The 18829-nt window shown below is 30.0% G+C and overlaps 2 protein-coding genes across 6 annotated transcripts in view; one reads left to right on the forward strand and one right to left on the reverse strand.

Annotated features, from left to right (window-relative positions):
• LOC123263825 overlaps positions 1 to 18829 on the forward strand; it is a 300526-nt gene that overhangs the window by 153458 nt on the left and 128239 nt on the right. For all 3 annotated transcript variants that reach the window (XM_044726843.1, XM_044726846.1, XM_044726845.1), the window contains one exon: positions 12250 to 12297. In XM_044726843.1, the coding sequence (XP_044582778.1) occupies positions 12250 to 12297 (48 nt within the window). The remainder of the gene's footprint in view (positions 1 to 12249; positions 12298 to 18829) is intronic.
• LOC123263828 (autophagy-related protein 16-1) overlaps positions 1 to 18829 on the reverse strand; it is a 289529-nt gene that overhangs the window by 122773 nt on the left and 147927 nt on the right. The window lies entirely within an intron of this gene.

An 18829-nucleotide genomic window follows, 5' to 3' on the forward strand; every position in this document is an offset into this window, starting at 1 on the left:
TACAAGTTATCGCATTCAATAGTTATTTTGCAAAGAAACAAATTTCCAAATTTTGAGGATTTTTGAGAATTTGAATTTCCGTCATTCCTAAACTTTTTAATTAAGAAGAATATGTAAGTGTGTGAATTAAAGCTTACTTAATAAGCTTTCAGATGGAATTTACAGAAATTTGATAGGGTATCGCGTTCAATTGTTATTGCACTGAAATACGGTAAAAGTGAAAATTTTTGTGATTTTCAAAAATTTTTGAATTTCTGTCATTCCTAAACTATTTAATTTAGAAAAATAGATAAGTATGCAAATTAAAGCTTATTAAATAAGCTTTCAGATGCAATTTACAAAAATTTTACAAGTTATCGCATTCAATAGTTATTTTGCAAAAAAACAAAGTTCCAAATTTTGGCAATTTTTAAGAATTTAAATTTCTGTTATTCCTAAACTATTTAATTAAGAAAAAATATATAAGTATGCAAATTAAAGCTTACCTAATAAGCTTACAGATGCAATTACAGAAATTTGATGGGATATCGCGTTCAATTGTTATTGCACTGAAATACGGTAAAAGTGAAAATTTTTGTGATTTTTAAAAATTTTTGAATTTCTGTCATTCCTAAACTATTTAATTTAGAAAAATAGATAAGTATGCAAATTAAAGCTTATTAAATAAGCTTTTAGATGCAATTTACAGAAATTAAATATGATATCGCGTTTAATTGTTATTGCACGGAAATACGGTAACAGTGAAAATTTTATCGATTTTTTAAAATTTTTTGCTCTCATTTCTAAACTAATCGACCAATTTGGCTAATCTTTGAACTTAACCTCGAAAATGGTCCTAAGAATGAGTATGTTACGTTTTATTGAGATCCGTATAGAATTGCAGGAGTTAGAGAAGAGATAAGGCCGGTTATATCGTATATATACACATACATAAATAAACTTTTGAACCATATGAATTTTCTGAATCCGCTTGACGAGCTGAGTCGAAATATAGCAAAATTTTTCAAAAGTTCCGTCAGGAGGACCAGTGCAATAGATTTCTATGAAATCTACTAAAAAAGGGATATCGAATAGATAGACATAAAGCTTATTTTATTAATTGCTTCCGGGCTTATAAAGACTGTGTCTCGATTGTTGATCCCGAAGGTAATCCCGGGTAGGGATTGTCAGTAGAGTGGATGGACCTCGAGTTGGAAGCTCCTCATCTCCTGGCTTAAGCCTCCTTTTATAAAATCATCTAATTATAACGCTTGAGTAAACTATAATACAAGCCATCAAGAATGACGCTAACAACCAACAACCCGGCATAATTTCCTCCATTCTTAGGTCACTGCTCAATCCAATAGTCCTCATAATTTTCTCAACTTTATCTCATTACCCGGTACTCGGAACTCTGGACTCGGAACTGCAGACTCGAGTTACCCCAAACAAAAACACAATAAAAATAAAGAGTAAAATAAATAAAAAAAATAAGCGGAGAAAACATCCGCATTAACCCGAAATCTCTCATCTCGAAACATGAATACCCGGCGTCGAATTTAGGATTTAATGCTGCACAGAGCACACAATTGATGTAACGGGGGTTTTCAAAGCATAATTATTTCATTGCTCCATTGTAAATAATTGAATAACGTGAGCAGTTGCAATAGTATCAACGTTAAGCGCACAACAGCATCAACATCAACATCAACAGACGGCAATACCCGCACCGGCGTGCACACAACAACAGTAAAACACTTCACTGATTTTAATTTCATTTAACTGTTATTTATTTATTTATTCGCCTTTTTTTCACTTTATTTATTAACCTACGTTTGATTAAAACAATTTTAATTAAACTTCTGCTGTGAGGTCACATTTTTATTTATTAGCATTTTTAATATCTCGGTAAATATTTACGGTTCTGCTGGTTTATCTATTTTTTTTTTTTTTATTTCGCGATTATTTAAATATTTGAATAAATGTTCTGTAGGTCCTTGAGTTGACCATAACACCCTTATTTAATAAGATTTAGTAATAGTTACTAAATCATTTGAATCGTTTATTTGAGAAACCCCATTCAAGTCATATTTTTTTCGAAATCGGGTTTATTGCATTTTTCGGTTCTTTGAATTCCTCCCACTTATACCAGCACCAAAAAATATTAAATCCGTGTTCAAAACCTAAACAATCGTTCGATATAAATTTCGTTTAGCTGAGAAACCCCATAAGTCAGTGACTTATAGGGTTTTTCGAATAAACATTCAATTTCAAAATTCAAAAAATAAATTTCTTTTTGTTTTTTCGGTTTCACAAAAACTTCTTCTGAGTAGAAAAATTCATTTCAATGCAAAATACTTAAATTTTAATCATTTTTGCAGTATGGGTTTGAAAAAATTAAATTAAATTATTGTTTTATTGTTTGATGTTATGTAACTGACTTTAATTTAAAAATGATTAATTATTAGATAATTAGAAACTAAATTTACTGTTAAATACTTGAATTTTAATGAGTTTTACAATATTCGCTTGATGGATTAAAATTAAAAATATGTTGTTTTATAGTTGACTCTGATTTAACTGATTTAAATTCTGAAATTAATGATAACCAAATAAAAATATATTATATTTACTGTTAAATACTTTGATTTCAATAATTTTTGCAATTTTACTTTTATAAAGGTAGATTGTGATAAATTAAAATGTTGTTTTATTGTTGACTCTCAGTTGACTAATTTGAAATTAAAAATAGATTATTTATTATAATTTTCGTTAATTGTAGTTCCAATACATATTTTGTACTTTATTTTATAAATATAATAAACGATTGACGGAGAAAAATTAATAAATTAATGATTTTATTATTATTTTATTCGTTTTGGTGAGAAACCCCATAAGTTAATCAACTTCAAATCATTATTATGAATAGTAGTAATTAACAATTAAATTTTTTCATGCTTGAATATTTTTTCGGGATACTAACATTATTATTATTCATCATGGGTTCATGATGTTAATGCAAACTTGAACGAGAAAAATGTTTTTTGCTTCTCCTGAAAAATTTAGTATTTTTGACTTATGGGGTTTCTCAAATAAACGATTCAAATATTATTTGGTGGAAACAAATATTTATTTTGATATAACAAGGTTTTGTTTTTATTAATATAATTTATTTAGATTAAAAAAATGATTCATTAAACTGTAACAAATAATATTGATGGGTAAAAAATATTTTTTTCTCCCAAATAAATGACTAATAATTTTGTTACTAAATCTTTCTATCAGTGTGAAAAATTAATAAAACCAGGGAAGAATAGCTAACAACTGATATCGGTTATTAATAAACATCTTTTAATTAGGACAGAGTCTTTGGAAAAAAGTAGCAAACTCCCGGAAATTGGAGTTAAACCTGAGGTGGGTCAGTGTCAGGATTAAAAGTCGGTCTTAATATCTTAGCGAGTCTAATTGGTCCCGAGTGATGTATTGAGGAAATTAAGCTTCCCGGTCCGCGAGGTTCCAGCTTGGGGCTTCTGTTCCTATCCGGGAAGCGCAGTAAAGCTTCCAATACTCTTTTATTATTCTCTCAAGCATTTCTTTACTTATTCTTTCCATCTGACATTCTCCTGCTCTGCTGGTACCGCTTTCCCTCCTCTTAACTATTTTTTATATTTTTTCTACGTCAAATGAAACAGTAAAATATTTCATGAATTTCTCGGTACGGATTCAAGGAAAAACCTCGGTAAAAAAATAAAAAAAAAAAAAAGAAAATTTAATGGAATAAAATCAACGGGAGAAAAATAAAATATCTGGGAAAAAAAGGCAATCGCGGGTGTTATTTATATTAAATGAAATAACTAAATAAAGTTAGTGAAATTGCGGTAATATGAAATATAAGAGAGATTACAGTTGGCATTTAAATGTCATATAAATATGTTCTTTTAAATGCAAGCCCAAAATTAGATAGAGAAAATAAAAATAATAATAAAAATTAAAATTAAGCTAGGAAGAATACTATTGCGACACTGAGAGCGCTAATCGTTGTAATTGCATTTGGGGATGCGCTGTGAGAAGAATTTTACCGAAAAGACTCGTAGAACGTGAACGGAAAATTTTATAAGAACATTTTTTGTAATTTCTAAGACGTAAAAAAATAAGTTACATTTTTTTTTTTTTATTTTAAATGTTACATTTTAATTAAAAAATTAACTCGAATTAAAAAGTTTATGGCTAGGATTCGAACTCAGAACTTTTTGGTTAAGAAAAAATCTGAACGTCTATCTTGTATCTTACGACGCAGAAAAATTTTTTAGATGGCAAAATTACCTATAAGGAGATCCAAGTACTCTTCTAGTGTAAAGAATAATACGTAGAAATACTTCTTAAAATTAATTTTCAAATTAATTAATAACATTTTTGAGGAAATTTCCGATAAATGTACTCATTAATTAATTATTAACACTTAATTGACTAATAAAAAATATAGCACTCTGAATTATCGGTATACACTTGACAACACAAAAAGAGTGTCCCTAACCTTAAAATTTATTTATGTTTACTGTCTAACTAAAATGACTAAGATCTTGTAGCATTTAAAAAACCGCGGTTACTTATGCTTTGGGTAACTGCGCAAGCGGTGTTGCCAAGTCAAATACAAGACTTTAAACAACGCAAGTTCCGAGTGATTTTTCATAAAAAATATAAAATATCTCCGTAATACGTTCGGAAAGCTACTTTTTTTATTGTTTTAATCATTAGCTTATTATTTTTTCAATCAAATTCAATGAAAATTAAATTTTTTTTAAATTGTTAATTGCCTTAAATTCTTAACCAAATACACAGCTGGTGGAATCTCCATTCACATGTAAAAATTACAATTTTAAACCTAATTATTTATTTAAATACCTTGGAAGTCTACTGTTTTTAAATTTTTTTAACTAATTATTCTACATAGATTAAATTTACAAATTTTCAGGAAGTTTCAAAAATTTGACTACTTTGCGTGAAACTCTTTAAACTAAGAAATATATTTTAAGTAAATTTTACTTGGTTTAAAAATATTTATTTTGATTCAAACTTTAAAAAAATTATTTTTTTGGTTCAAGAATTTTTTTCTTGATTCAAGTTAATTTTTTTCCCGTGCAGTTAATTAATTTTTTATCTTTAGTTTGAAATAATGAGAAGGCGAGATGAGACTTGAAAATAAATGACAAAGAGCGCGAAAAATGTAAATTTATAAAAAGCACAAGAGCAAAGGGGTAGCAGCAGCATCACCTCGTCCTGGTGGTTGGCAGTATCCCGGAGCAAAATACATATATTGTATGTGATGATAGGGTCGCGTCGCAGCGGCCCGTGAAATTTGCATAAAGAGCGTCGACATACCCAAAGTAGGTACCGTACAAAGGGCGCTTTATGAATTCGCGCGAGATCCGTCCGGCTCGTGAATAATATGCGCCCAGTGCAACCCCTGGAATTCGCCGGCGGCTAGCTCGCCCGGCTCCCTTTAGCTCCAACCGAATAGAACCGAATGGAGGCGAAGAGGAGAGATAAAGCCCAGAGAAAGACCTCCAGCCAGGAGATGTCACAAGGAGCTAAAACAAGACAAGATTTAACATACCAGCCCCCTCCCGGGCTTCTCTCGTCCCCAGTCGAAACGGATTCGTTAGTAATCGCTTTTGTTTCGTCTACACCGAGTCGAGTCCTCTTTTCTATGTCCGCTTTACTTTGCTGAAAACTATCCAGATACTGCCGACTCCCGACTTCTGACTACTGACTTTTCTCTTTTGATTTAGCCTCTTTCTTTAGTTTAGTTAATTTCCGGCGAGGAATCTGGGTCGATTCAAACTCGACTCTCTTGCTTTAGGAATTCGTCCACTCTCCAAGGAACTTTAAGAATTTTATCGCATTTCGGATTTATCTTTACATACTTGTTATTCGTTTTTTTGATTTACATTTTTTTTATTCTATTAAAGTCTCTATTATTGGTTATATCAAAAGAATTCCGAGCATTTTCATATTTAAAGGTAATTTTGCCATGCAAAAAATTTTTCTGCGTTATACAAGTTCAAATTTCTTAACCGAGTTCAAATCGTAGCAATAATTAGTAGATTTCATAGAAATCTATTGCATTGGTCCTCATAACGGAACTTTTGAAAAGTTTTGCTATATTTAGACTCGGCTCGTCAAGCAGATTCAGAAAATGCATATGGTTCAAAAGTTTATGTATCTATGTGTATAGATACGATACAACCGGCCTTGTCTCTTCTCTAACTCCCGCAATTCTATACGGATCTCAATAAAACCCAATATACTCATTCTTAGGACAATTTTCGAGGTTAAGTTCAAAGATCAGCCAAATCGGTCGATTAGTTTAGAAATGAGAGCAAAAAATTTTCAAAAATCGTTAAAATTTTCACTTTTACCGTATTTCCGTGCAATAACAATTAAACGCGATATCATATTTAATTTCTGTAAATTGCATCTAAAAGCTTATTTAATAAGCTTTAATTTACATACTTATCTATTTTTCTAATTTAAATAGTTTAGGAATGACAGAAATTCAAAAATTTTTAAAAATCACAAAAATTTTCACTTTTACCGTATTTCAGTGCAATAACAATTGAACGCGATATCCTATCAAATTTCTGTAAATTCCATCTGAAAGCTTATTAAGTAAGTTTTAATTTGCATACTTATATATTTTTCTTAATTAAATAGTTTAGGAATGACAGAAATTTAAATTCTTAAAAAGTCTCAAAATTTAGAACTTTGTTTCTTTGCAAAATAACTATTGAATGCGATAACTTGTAAAATTTTTTTAAATTGCATCTTTATGCTTATTAAATAAACTTTAATTTGCATACCTCACCAGTCTAGATTAAAAATTACTCTCTCATACAGATCTAATTTTACTTTTGATGTCATTATTTTATTGTAACACAAGTTATATATTATTAATAATATCATTTTATAAAAAACATTTTTTTTTAACTTATGACAAACAACTACCAGGTTTTATTTACAAATAAGATTAAAACACAATAATTATATAAATAAAAATTGTTTGAATGAATGGACATTGTGCAGTGGCCGGATAGACATTAATCGATTATTCGAATGTCGTTTCAGTTGTTTAACCAAGGACGAATTCGATGCCGATAACAACAACAATAACAATAACAAAACAAAACAAAACAAAATAAAAGAGTTATAATAACAATAGAGTGGATTTATTTTACCGGAGTTTCGGTAAATTCATGTCAAATAATTGTCCGACTTTTGTTGCCATGTCAAATAACCAATTTGCGTCGCGCCGCTTTAAATAAATATCGCCGTCTACAGTGATTACTTTTTATCAAACCTTCATCGGGAAATTTACTACACGCTTCTCTTTAGAGTCGAATAATAAAAATATTTATTATTTTTGTCTTGTCTAAGGCAATAAAACAAGTTAAAAAATGAAAAACATTAAGAATATTAATATAAATAATTCCGAGGACCCTCTTAAGTTTTCGAATAAAGTAATAGCACAACATATAAATAATAATGACATTCTGGGGGTTATTTATTTAAAAAGTTAATATTTACACTTAAAAGATTTACCTCCATTAGGTTTATTTCAAGCCCAAAGGTTATTTATTATTATTTTATTTTATTTTCGTCGGATTTATTTATATTCCGTGTACTACAAGAGATGCTTCATAAGTTAATTCTCGGCACTTTGCTACGGTTCTTTACTCTCCAGCGATCTTAGTGACCTATCATTAACAATTTCACTGCTCAAACCCGTAAAAAATCACCCCATTCTTTTTATCCTCCTCTCATTGTCAGTTTACACGCATGCCAGTCTCAAATACTGACCTACTACTTTTTTCAGATGAGAGTAGGTTCACTTGAGCCAAGAAAATATTTTTCCTAATTATTTTCTTGAGCGGAAAAAAATTTTTTTTGAAGAAATTTCACTTATTCCAACAAAATGAATTCTCTTGCTTTAAGAAATACGTATCTTGATCCAAGAAAATTTATTTAACTCAAGAAAATCTTGTTGTTTTGAGAAAATTCAGCCGAGAGCTCCAAAAAATTTAGTTCTTGATAGAAGTTAATTTTCTTGTCTTGAGAAAATTCCTCTCTTGCTCCAAAAAATTAAATATAAAGATAGAAGTTAATTTTCATTAACATTTTTATTGATAAACATGTCAAATAATATTTCATCATTTTTTTTCATTCAATATGTATAATTGCACGGTAAAATAATATAAAATGGGTATCAAATATTCTCGAGAAAAATTTTCTCAAGGTGAGAAAATTTTATTTTCAGCTGAAGTAGGTGGCGCTGCTTCCCTAAAGTATCTAAAAATCTTTATCAAATATAAAAATTTATTGTATCAAGTATTTATGATAAGAAAAAATGACTTGCACCAAGAATAGAATTTAAAGAAAAATTTTAACTTCGGTCAACAAAACTTCGGTCTTCCTTCAGGCACCCGACAAATTTTCTTGATGAATGTAACACCAGGATGAGCTTACATCTTTAAAATTATCAATAATTAAGAAATGAGCTTGTATCTCGTGAATTATTGACATTTTAAAAGATATAAGCTCACCCCGACATTACACTCATCGAGACCTTTCATTTGAGTATCCACATCAATTTTTCATATATTTATATATATATTATATATATGTATATATGAAAAATATATCAAAAATACAAGTTGGTACTCAAATGAAAGCTCTTGATGAGTGTAACATCAGGATGAGCTTATATCTTGAAAAATGTTAATAATTATGAAATTACCTTGTATCCCGTGAACTATTGACATTTTTAAAGATATAAGCTCATCCTGATGTTACACTCATCAAAACCTTTCATTTGAGTACCCACATCAATTTTTCATATATTTTATATATTTATGATAAACTCTTGATGAGTTTAACATCGGAATGAGTTTATATCTTTAAAATATATATTATACATATTACATCGTTAAGAAATGACCGTGTATCTTGTGAACTATTGACATTTTTAAATATATAAGCTCATCCTGATGTTACACTCATCGACACCTTTTATTTGAGTACCCACATCAATTTTTCATATATTTCATGTTATTATATATATATGTAAATATGAAAAATATATTGAAAATGCATGTGGGTACTTAAATGAAAGCTCTTGATGAGTGTAACATCGGGATGAGTTTATATCTTTAAAAATGTCCGTAATTAAGAAATTACCTTGTATCTCGAGAACTATTGACATTTTTAAAGATATAAGCTCAGTATGATATTACATTCATCGAGACATTTCATTTGAGTACTCACATCAATTTTTCATATATTTTATATACTTATATATATTATATATATGTATATATGAAAAATATATAAAAAATGCAAATGGGTACTCAAATGAAAGCTCTTGATGAGAGTAACATCAAGATGAGCTTATATCTTTAAAAATGTCAATATTTAAGAAATTACAGTACAATTTAACAAAAGCCACTATTTAATAAAACAAAACTTCAATTATTTATGGTTTAAAATTCACGGCAAAGTTGCTAGTATATTTTAATTTAAGAAGTAATTAAATGAAAATAAAATATAAATGTGTGCTGAGATTTAAAATGAAATAATAATTTAACGAAATAAATCCTCATATAAAGTAACATAATAAAAAAAACATGAGCCATTACTTTTAATACAAATTCACATCTGAAATTTAATATCGCGTTGACACGAGACCGAGAGACGATAAAAAAGGTTTTTCTAGAGTAAAATAAAAAAATTTGTAATTTATACACGTAAATATGGATATATTTTATGAGACTTATTGCTATTTTATATAAATATATATCTATATCTATATAGAAAAGAACGTACCGTATAATATATATGTATCGCACGTCAGTTAAAAGCGGCGAGCACGTTTATATGTGCATATATATAACATAACCCGAGTGTGGAGTAGCGAGGTTTGAAAATTACCACAACGCTCGGAGATGCATGGAATTTTTGTCGCGTGTCTTCCTGGATTCATAGAATTAGTTATGGCGCCACTGTATGTGTAATATTAACTTTAAGTGCTCAACCGCAAGTACAAGTCAAGGTTAATCTTAAATAATTATTTATTAAATTTTTAATTCCTCGATAAAATTATTACAGTTAAAAATAATTACAGCTCTTGTATTTTTAAGTTTTAATGAGATCGTTTAAAATTAGGGTTTAATTTTAGCTAGCGTGTAATTTTTTTAGTTCGTCTTTTTATTAGGTAGATTTTGTAGAAATTTAGTCATTTTATCTCTTATGTAGTTGAGTAAGGCTCAAAATTAGCATTGGTTCAAAAGTTTATATATTTATGCATATATACAATGCGGCTTGTAAACACGATAGCGTCTAGAATTCTCAACGGATTTAAATGAAACTTGGTATAAATATTCTTTGGATAATTACCTTGAATGAGTTTGAAGATAAGCAAAATCGATCGATTAGTTTAGAAATGGCGGCCATTTAAAATTATCAAAACAGTGAAAATCACGTTTTCGGTGACTTCGATGAGGTATAATTTTTGATTGAAAAGAGATAGCTAATTTTTAAAAAATTAGGAATTCAAGACCTTTAATTTAAGTACCCACTGGTATTTTTGATATATTTTATATACATACATATATATAATATACATAAATATATAAAATATATGAAAAATTGATGTGGGTATTCAAATGAAAGGTCTCGATGTGTGTAACATCAGGATGAGCTTATATCTTTGAAAATGTCAATATTTCACAAGATACAAGGTCATTTCTTAATTATGCAATGTATTTTAAAGATATAAGCTCATCCCGATGTTAGACTCATCAAGACCTTTCATTTGAGTACCCACATGCATTTCTGATATATTTTTCATATATTTATATATATAATATACATAAATATATATAAAATATATAAAAAATTGATGTAGGTATTCAAATGAAAGGTCTTGATGCCTGTAACATCAGGATGAGCTTATATCTTTGAAAATATTTCACAAGATACAAGGTCATTTCTTAATTATGCAATATGTATTTTAAAGATATAAGCTCATCCCGATATTACACTTATCAAAAGCTTTCATTTGAGTACCCACATACCTTTTTGATATTTTTTTCATATATAAATATATATAATATACATAAATATATAAAATATATGAAAAATTGATGTGGGTACTCAAATGAAAGGTCTCGATGAGTATAACATCCGGATGAGCTTATATCTTTAAAAATGTCAATATTTTACAAGATACAAGGTCATTTCTTAATCATATAATATATTTTTTAAAAATATAAGCTCTTCCCAATGTTACACTCATCAAAAGCTTTCATTTAAGTACCCACATGCATTTCTGATATATTTTTCATATATACATATATATATATAAATAAATAAATAAAATAAATGAAAAATTGATGTGGGTACTCAAATGAAAGGTCTCGATGAGTGTAATGTCAGAATGAGCTTATATCTTTAAAAATGTCAATATTTCACTAGTCACAATGTCATTTCTTAATTAAGTATCTAGAAATATTTTCGAATGCAGCCTAAATATATGAAAAATTTTTTCTTATCCTTTTAATAATATAGATTACCATCCACTAAATCTACCAAAAGAAAAAATTTTTTTTTTCCCACTGTTTACTCCACAAACTCAAAACAATTAAAGATTTATTTATTTATGGGTAATTTAAAAAGGTAAATAAACCAAGCCAATAAATATTATTATGATTATATATATTATACTGGTCAGAAAATTAGCATGATAGTTTGTTGGTCTGGAAGTTTACGAGGACGATGTTGGGGTTATTTTCCGCCGTAAACCCGCGTAATCCCAGTGAAGGTATTCAAGTAAACTCTTTACTCTTAACTCTTCACGGTGGATTCTGTGAGTGGGTAAACTGTGGTGCAATTGAACCTCAGTTTCGCTCTCACCACCAATACAACAAAAGATACCAGATAAATTTAAGACTCTTCTTAAGTTAACTTGTTTAGTATTTCTTATTCCCACCGCAACAGAATAAATTAACCCGAAAAAAATAAAACCCAGTAATTGCCTGAGATTTAATATTTTAATAACAATCCATCCAAGAATAGAATATATAACAGAGGGGAGAATCGTAATCGCGATAACACTAACACAAAAAATATTCCCTTATTATCCAAGAATTTTAATGGGTTCTGCGTGGATCCGAGAATAGAATAGACGATTAAACATGAAATATCTTTTTGTTACAGATTAAAGCCACGATTCAAACTTGCGGTGCCCGAGAACAGAACAATAGGGTAAGTACCAATAATTTATCCTTAGGTTTATCGTCTATACACACATACACACACAATATAAATATATATCGTTTATATTAAACCTACGCGTAATCGGGAGTTAATTGGTATGTGCTCCAAAATAATTTAATAGACGTTAAAATGATCTCGAGGGTCGTATTAAACCCAGCAGGTACTTTGCCAGTCATTAACAGATCTGTTAACTCATTAGCATTTGTATGGGAGGTAGTTTTAACTCCTGGTTAACGCACCATCTGCACAATACATGCCTACACATATATATTAAATGCTGAGCAAGTCCTACGAGGTACTATGATTTATCTTCATTGATTCCGATAAACCTGAATTATTGAGCATCCACATAATTTATATTGAATTGATAATTGTTAGATACTAACTTTTAAGCTCAAGGTTACTTTCTAGGGAGATCTAATTTGGATTAGGGGGAAGATTCTTATGTCATTTTGAGGATTTACGAGTGGGAAATTTTATAGATATTGTACAGGGGATCTAAAGGATATCTAAAGTCATAGTTCATTTAGTTAATCTATAAAAAAAAAATCCACATGAACTTATATGGGAATCCACAAAGGAAATATGGATTCCTATAGTGTCTTATATAAATGGAATAAACATAGACCTCGTAAGAGTGACTTAGGCCAGCAAGTAGCGTAGAAGAATGTCAACCATGAGGTACCGGGTTCAAGTCCATCAGACGCGAGCAATTTTTTCATTAGATAAAATTACAAAATTCGTTTTTCAGAATTAATTTCAATGAATACTTAATCAATAGCAATTACTTCATAATTATTTTTAATTTTTTAAATAAATTTTTTTTCGCCTGATTAATATGGGAATCTATGTAGGATCCTACCCTGGATTCCTATAAAGGAAATCATATGAGAATCTATCCGAAAACGCCATGTGGAAATCCAGGCTGGTTTTCTATATGGATTTTTTATATAGGGGAGGATCTAACGGATATCTAAAGTCATAGTTCATTTGGTTTAGGCTTATGTGGGGCATTCCGTAGTTACTGGTAGGACATTTGACTCTAGAATTCTATCGATTATATATAATTATGTAACTGAAACTTATACTATAATAAAATGTATCTTATAATATAGAAGAACAAAAAGTCGTAGGGGGAATTTTTTCAAGTGGGGAGGTGTTACGAAAACATTTTAATAGCATTGGCTTAAACTTATAGGTGTTTTTTTATATAAATAAAAATATTTCTTACCATTAAAATTTGTAAGGACAGTAATTGTAAAAAATTCACTCACCTGCAACAGAAAAAAAATAAAATTTTATTATTAACATAAAATACACTAATAGATTGCTTAATATTTGATAAAATTTCAAAATCAATCATAATATAACCTAGCATATGTCATCCGAGGATAGTGTAGCTTCCCAACAGTGAAAGAATTTTTCAAATCAGTTCAGTAATTTCGGAGCCTATTCGATGCAAACAAACAAACAAACAATCAAATTTTTCCTCTTTATAATATTAATATAGATAACAATATTAATATAGATAAAATTTATCCTACAAATATTCAATATAATGAAGAATTAGACTGATTACCTACGTAAAAACAATTAAAAAAATTTGTTTTTATTGTGACTGGTGGGACAGGCATTTGTGACTGGTGGGACAAGTACAAAATGTCTACATAAAGTTGTTTATTAAAAAGACTTTTATATTATTTCAACCTTAGAAACATTATTGTTTATATGTTTAACTATAAATTATTTAGGATAATTAGAAAAAGACTAATTAAAAAACACAAATAAAGGATTTAGCATGCTGATAACACGATCTTGATAAACTTAAGTGTTAATTAATAACGAGCATAAACAAAATTTTTTCTTAAAACTATAATAATAAATATGTTAGTTAATAACAAACATAAAATGAATTTGCTCTTGAAACTATTGAAACAACATTTGACCCGGATACAAGTTAGTACGGCTGAAAAGTTACTAGGAGAGAAAAATCGATTTTCTTATTGATTAAAAAAAATTTTTTTTACAAATTGGTAAAATATAAACATTTAATAATAAATTAGATAAATTTTTAAATTTTAGTCCCATAAATACAGTAGCGCTCAAAAGTATTTTGACAACATAAAATTTTTTAATATTTTTTTAAAATAAAAGCCTATCGGAAAATGTATTGAGTATAATGTAGAGTAGTGTAATTGCGACTATTTAAGCGTATCAAATTACAATTTGTTTGTTTACACACCGCGCCACCGAACGTACTTGACTTACCGTGAGCTCAAAAGTATTTTGACACGCATTTGACTTGAAAAACTCTCGCAGATTACTTGTTCCTTAGTTTTTATTATTACATATATTTACTTGTTGTGGTTACTTCAATATGCCTAAGTGCAAGGAATATTCTAGTGATTTTAAAAAAGCCGTTATTAATGCATTAAAACAAGGATTGAAACAAACAGAAGTTGCTCGTTTGTTTAAAGTGTCTCGACAGTTAGTTAGCTTATGGAATAAAGTCTATAACAAAAGAAAAACTGTCGAAAGTAAGCCTCGAACAGGCCGCCCAAGAAAAACTTCTTCTTACATCGATCATATTATAAAAAAGTTATCAGCAAATGATATACGGATGTCCGCTATAATGATAAAAAATGAATTAAAAGAAAAATATAACGTAGATATTCATGTTTCTACTGTTAAACGACGCTTAAAGGTCCTAGGGTTATATGGCCGAAGACCGGCTAAAAAACCTTTAATAGCGAAAAAAAACAGGAAGTCTCGTCTTGAGTTCGCGAAACGGCATATATCGTGGTCAAGTTTAGAGTGGTCTAAAGTTTTATGGAGTGACGAAAGTAAATTTAATTTAATGTCATCTGATGGTATCAAGTACATTCGGCGTCCAGTAAACAAAAAATACGATTATCGGTATCAAATACCCACAGTTAAACATAGAGGTGGTAGTGTGATAGTTTGGGGATGTTTTTCACGGTCTGGAGTTGGACCATTAGTTCGAATAGAAGGAAAAATGGATCGGTTCATGTATGCAAATATATTAAAGTCTCAGATGTTACCATATGCTAAACATCACATGCCAGCTAAGTGGTATTTTTAACAAGACAATGATCCCAAACACAGATCAAAGCATATTAGTGACTTATTAAATCGTGAAAAAGTTAAAGTTCTTGAGTAGCCAAGTCAAAGTCCCGACTTGAATCCGATAGAAAATCTCTGGGAAGAATTGAAACGTAGTGTAAAAACCCAAAATTATTCAAACAAAAACGCTTTGTTTGAAACTCTAAAAAATGAGTGGGATCAAATTCCAATAAGTCGATTACAAAAATTAATCGACTCAATGCCGGAGCGATGCAAGGCTGTCATAAAGGCCAAGGGATATGCTACTAAATACTAATATATTTATTGCTGTAAATTATAATTATGCGTTAAATTAGTTTTTTTTTCAAAAATGTCAAAATACTTTTGAGCCACCATTTTCCTAATATTTTAAAAATTAAACTTTCTTTTATTACGAATAAGAACCTCTTTGACACTATTCTGTAGTTTATTCAAAAGGTGTTAAAAAAATAAATAAATAATTATTGTGTTTCATATTTATTTTTAATTAAACCATTAAATATATTTGTCAAAATACTTTTGAGCGCTACTGTAGGTATATATTGTCGAGCGATTTGACGAAATTATCTCTGAATAATGAAACAATAAAAATAGGTCTGGTTAAACAAGCCTTTGGAATATCTTGAGAAATTTAGCATCTGGCATTCTAACACTTTATGCATCGGCGAGTCGACAATCATCGGTGCAAGAAGAAACAACGACGGGAGCAGGAGATCTATTATGGAGTTCTGCCGCTCTATATCTCGGGTCCTCTTTAGTAGCAACGAGCAAGCATCGAGGATCCGTGCTAGAGAGAGGAGACACTGGTTGGGTTTTCTCGTGGGAATTTGTGCACGCGGACCAGCTGGACGATCGCCTTCATCTCTCTCAGCTCCACTCCTTTAAACACGTACCACTGAATCCCATTGCCTCTCAACTGGCATCTACTTACTCCCCCTACTTGCTATCGGTACGTTTCTCAGCCATACCGACCAACAGGGACATACATATAACATATAGAAACTTGTTCAGTTATTCAGTTCTTCAGTTCCTCGGTAGCACCATCACCCAAATCCAAATGTTCTATGTTTTGTAGTGGTTATTTATTCACTGGTCGTTACCGTGGAAAAATCAATATCATCCAACTACCGGAGAGTTGAGCGCTAAAATTTTCATGTTATAGTTATAACCAACAATATTTGGAAAACGGCCAACTCTAGGAGGATCTAATGGACAGTGGTCAGCGGTCACTACGAGTACCAGTTCATAGATGCAGCCCATCAACAATCCAGACTCGAGTCTAGACTCCTGAACGGACGTTCCTACTGGACTTGCTCACCAAACTCATCATTTTATTCCTCTCGAGGGTCTATAGAAAAATTCTTACTTTTGAAATAGGATGTACGTGCATTCCTGCTAAACCAGAATTCATCTACTGCCAGCTAACCCCATTACCCGGTTACACTTTTTATTCTATTTATTATTAAATCCATCGCGATTTTATATCCCAGCCTTTATGAAAAAAAAAGTCAAGCGTGTTCCGTTCTGAAGAATATCATGTGATTGGATTTAACAAATTTTATTAGTTTATTTTCTTATTAAAGAGCACAACCAGTGTAACAGCCTAAAAAAATTGTTGGTTTTTGAAAATTAAAATTTAAAAAATTCCTGTATGAATTTTTATTTTAAGGGTATATTAATAGATATTTAAAGAATATACAGTAAAATTTTTGAAGAAACAAAGCTAAATGGCTGTAACAAAAATTATTTGAGATATCGATTTGGAATTCTAATATGTTATTTTTAAAGGTATAAGGGGTGTTTCATGTGACTAAAATTTAAAAATTTTTTTTAAATAAGAAAATCGATTTTTCTCTCCTAGTAACTTTTCAGCCGTAGTAATTTGTATCCGGGTCAAATATTGTTTCAATAGTTTCAAGAACAAATTCATTTTATGTTTGTTATTAACTAACATATTTATTATTATAGTTTTAAGAAAAAATTTTGTTTATATTCGTTATTAATTAACACCTAAGTTTATCAAGATCGTGTTGTCAGCATGCTAAATCCTTTATTTGTGTTTTTTAATTAGTTTTTTTCTAATTATTCTAAATAATTTATAGTTAAATATATAAACATTAATGTTTCTAAGGTTGAAATAATATAAAAGTCTTTTTAATCAACAACTTTATGTAGACATTTTGTACTTGTCCCACCAGTCACAAATGCCTGTCCCACCAGTCACAATAAAAACAAATTTTTTTACTTGTTTCTACGTAGGTAATCAGTCTAATTCTTCATAATATTGAATGTTTGCAGGATTAATTTTTTATTGAGAGGGAAGTATTTTTTAAAAGTTTAATGGTCAAACTGAAATTGGACTTTAAGTATACCTTTGGTAAGAGAGAAGGATTTTTCTTAGTCCCGCCAGTCGTACTCAGTCAAATGATAATTACGAGAAACTTAAAAAGTAATCGAGGTTTTTGTCAAAGGGATGTTGTTAATTAGTTATTCTTCTATATTATAAGATAAATTTCACTATGGTATAAGTTTCGGTCACATAATTATATACAATTGATGAAATTCCAGAGTCAAATGTCCCACCAGTCACTGTGGAATGCCCCATAACCTATCGAAATATGAAAAAATCGATTTTTTGAAAATTTCCACTGGTTGTGCCCGTTAATCATGATTGAGACATGAATAAATATCCTTGTATAAAAAAGAGAGTGTAAACATAAACACGCGTGAACATGCCGTTAAAATGTGACATTTACGGGCAGTTGCTCTCAATTATTGTCCCCGTTACACTTCCGCGGGCCAGTAAAACCGTTGTTTAGGTTAGCTTCCCCAATATTCGACATCCTCGTGACCATTCTCGCCACTATCATCCACAATAGCCTTTAGTTTCAATTTAACTCGACAACTCATCTATCCAAGTGTGCCACTGACTGGTAACTGGTCAATATCAATACCAATAGAACACCAAGTGCTCAAACGTCCAGAGATACCGACAAACCGCAGTCTTCCATTAAATCTCACTTTAGTATCTTTATTAAAATTCAGATATATACCTTCTCATCAATAATAAACATCAACAATCCTTTTTATTGCAATAGTTATCTCGGAAAATATTTATATTTCTTTTCTCTCAGAGTACTGGAGTAAATATATCCTCATTCTATACCAAAGAGTGAAAAAGCTCGCCGAGAATTCTTCGCCGGGGATATTCATTTTTATAGTGTACCGTGTAAATATTGGCATAAGTATATCACGGGTCAACGAATTTCTCTCATTCGTCTGGATATGTTTGGTCATGGATCAGACAGAGTCCTCTCTGGCTCCCTTTCCCTTTTCGAAGTGAAGTATCTCAAACTCTGTAACTCTGGGTGCTGGAATAGAAGCTCTTGGTTGAGGC

The sequence above is a fragment of the Cotesia glomerata genome, linkage group LG4, assembly GCF_020080835.1.
Source record: "Cotesia glomerata isolate CgM1 linkage group LG4, MPM_Cglom_v2.3, whole genome shotgun sequence".
Taxonomy (NCBI): domain Eukaryota; kingdom Metazoa; phylum Arthropoda; class Insecta; order Hymenoptera; family Braconidae; genus Cotesia; species Cotesia glomerata.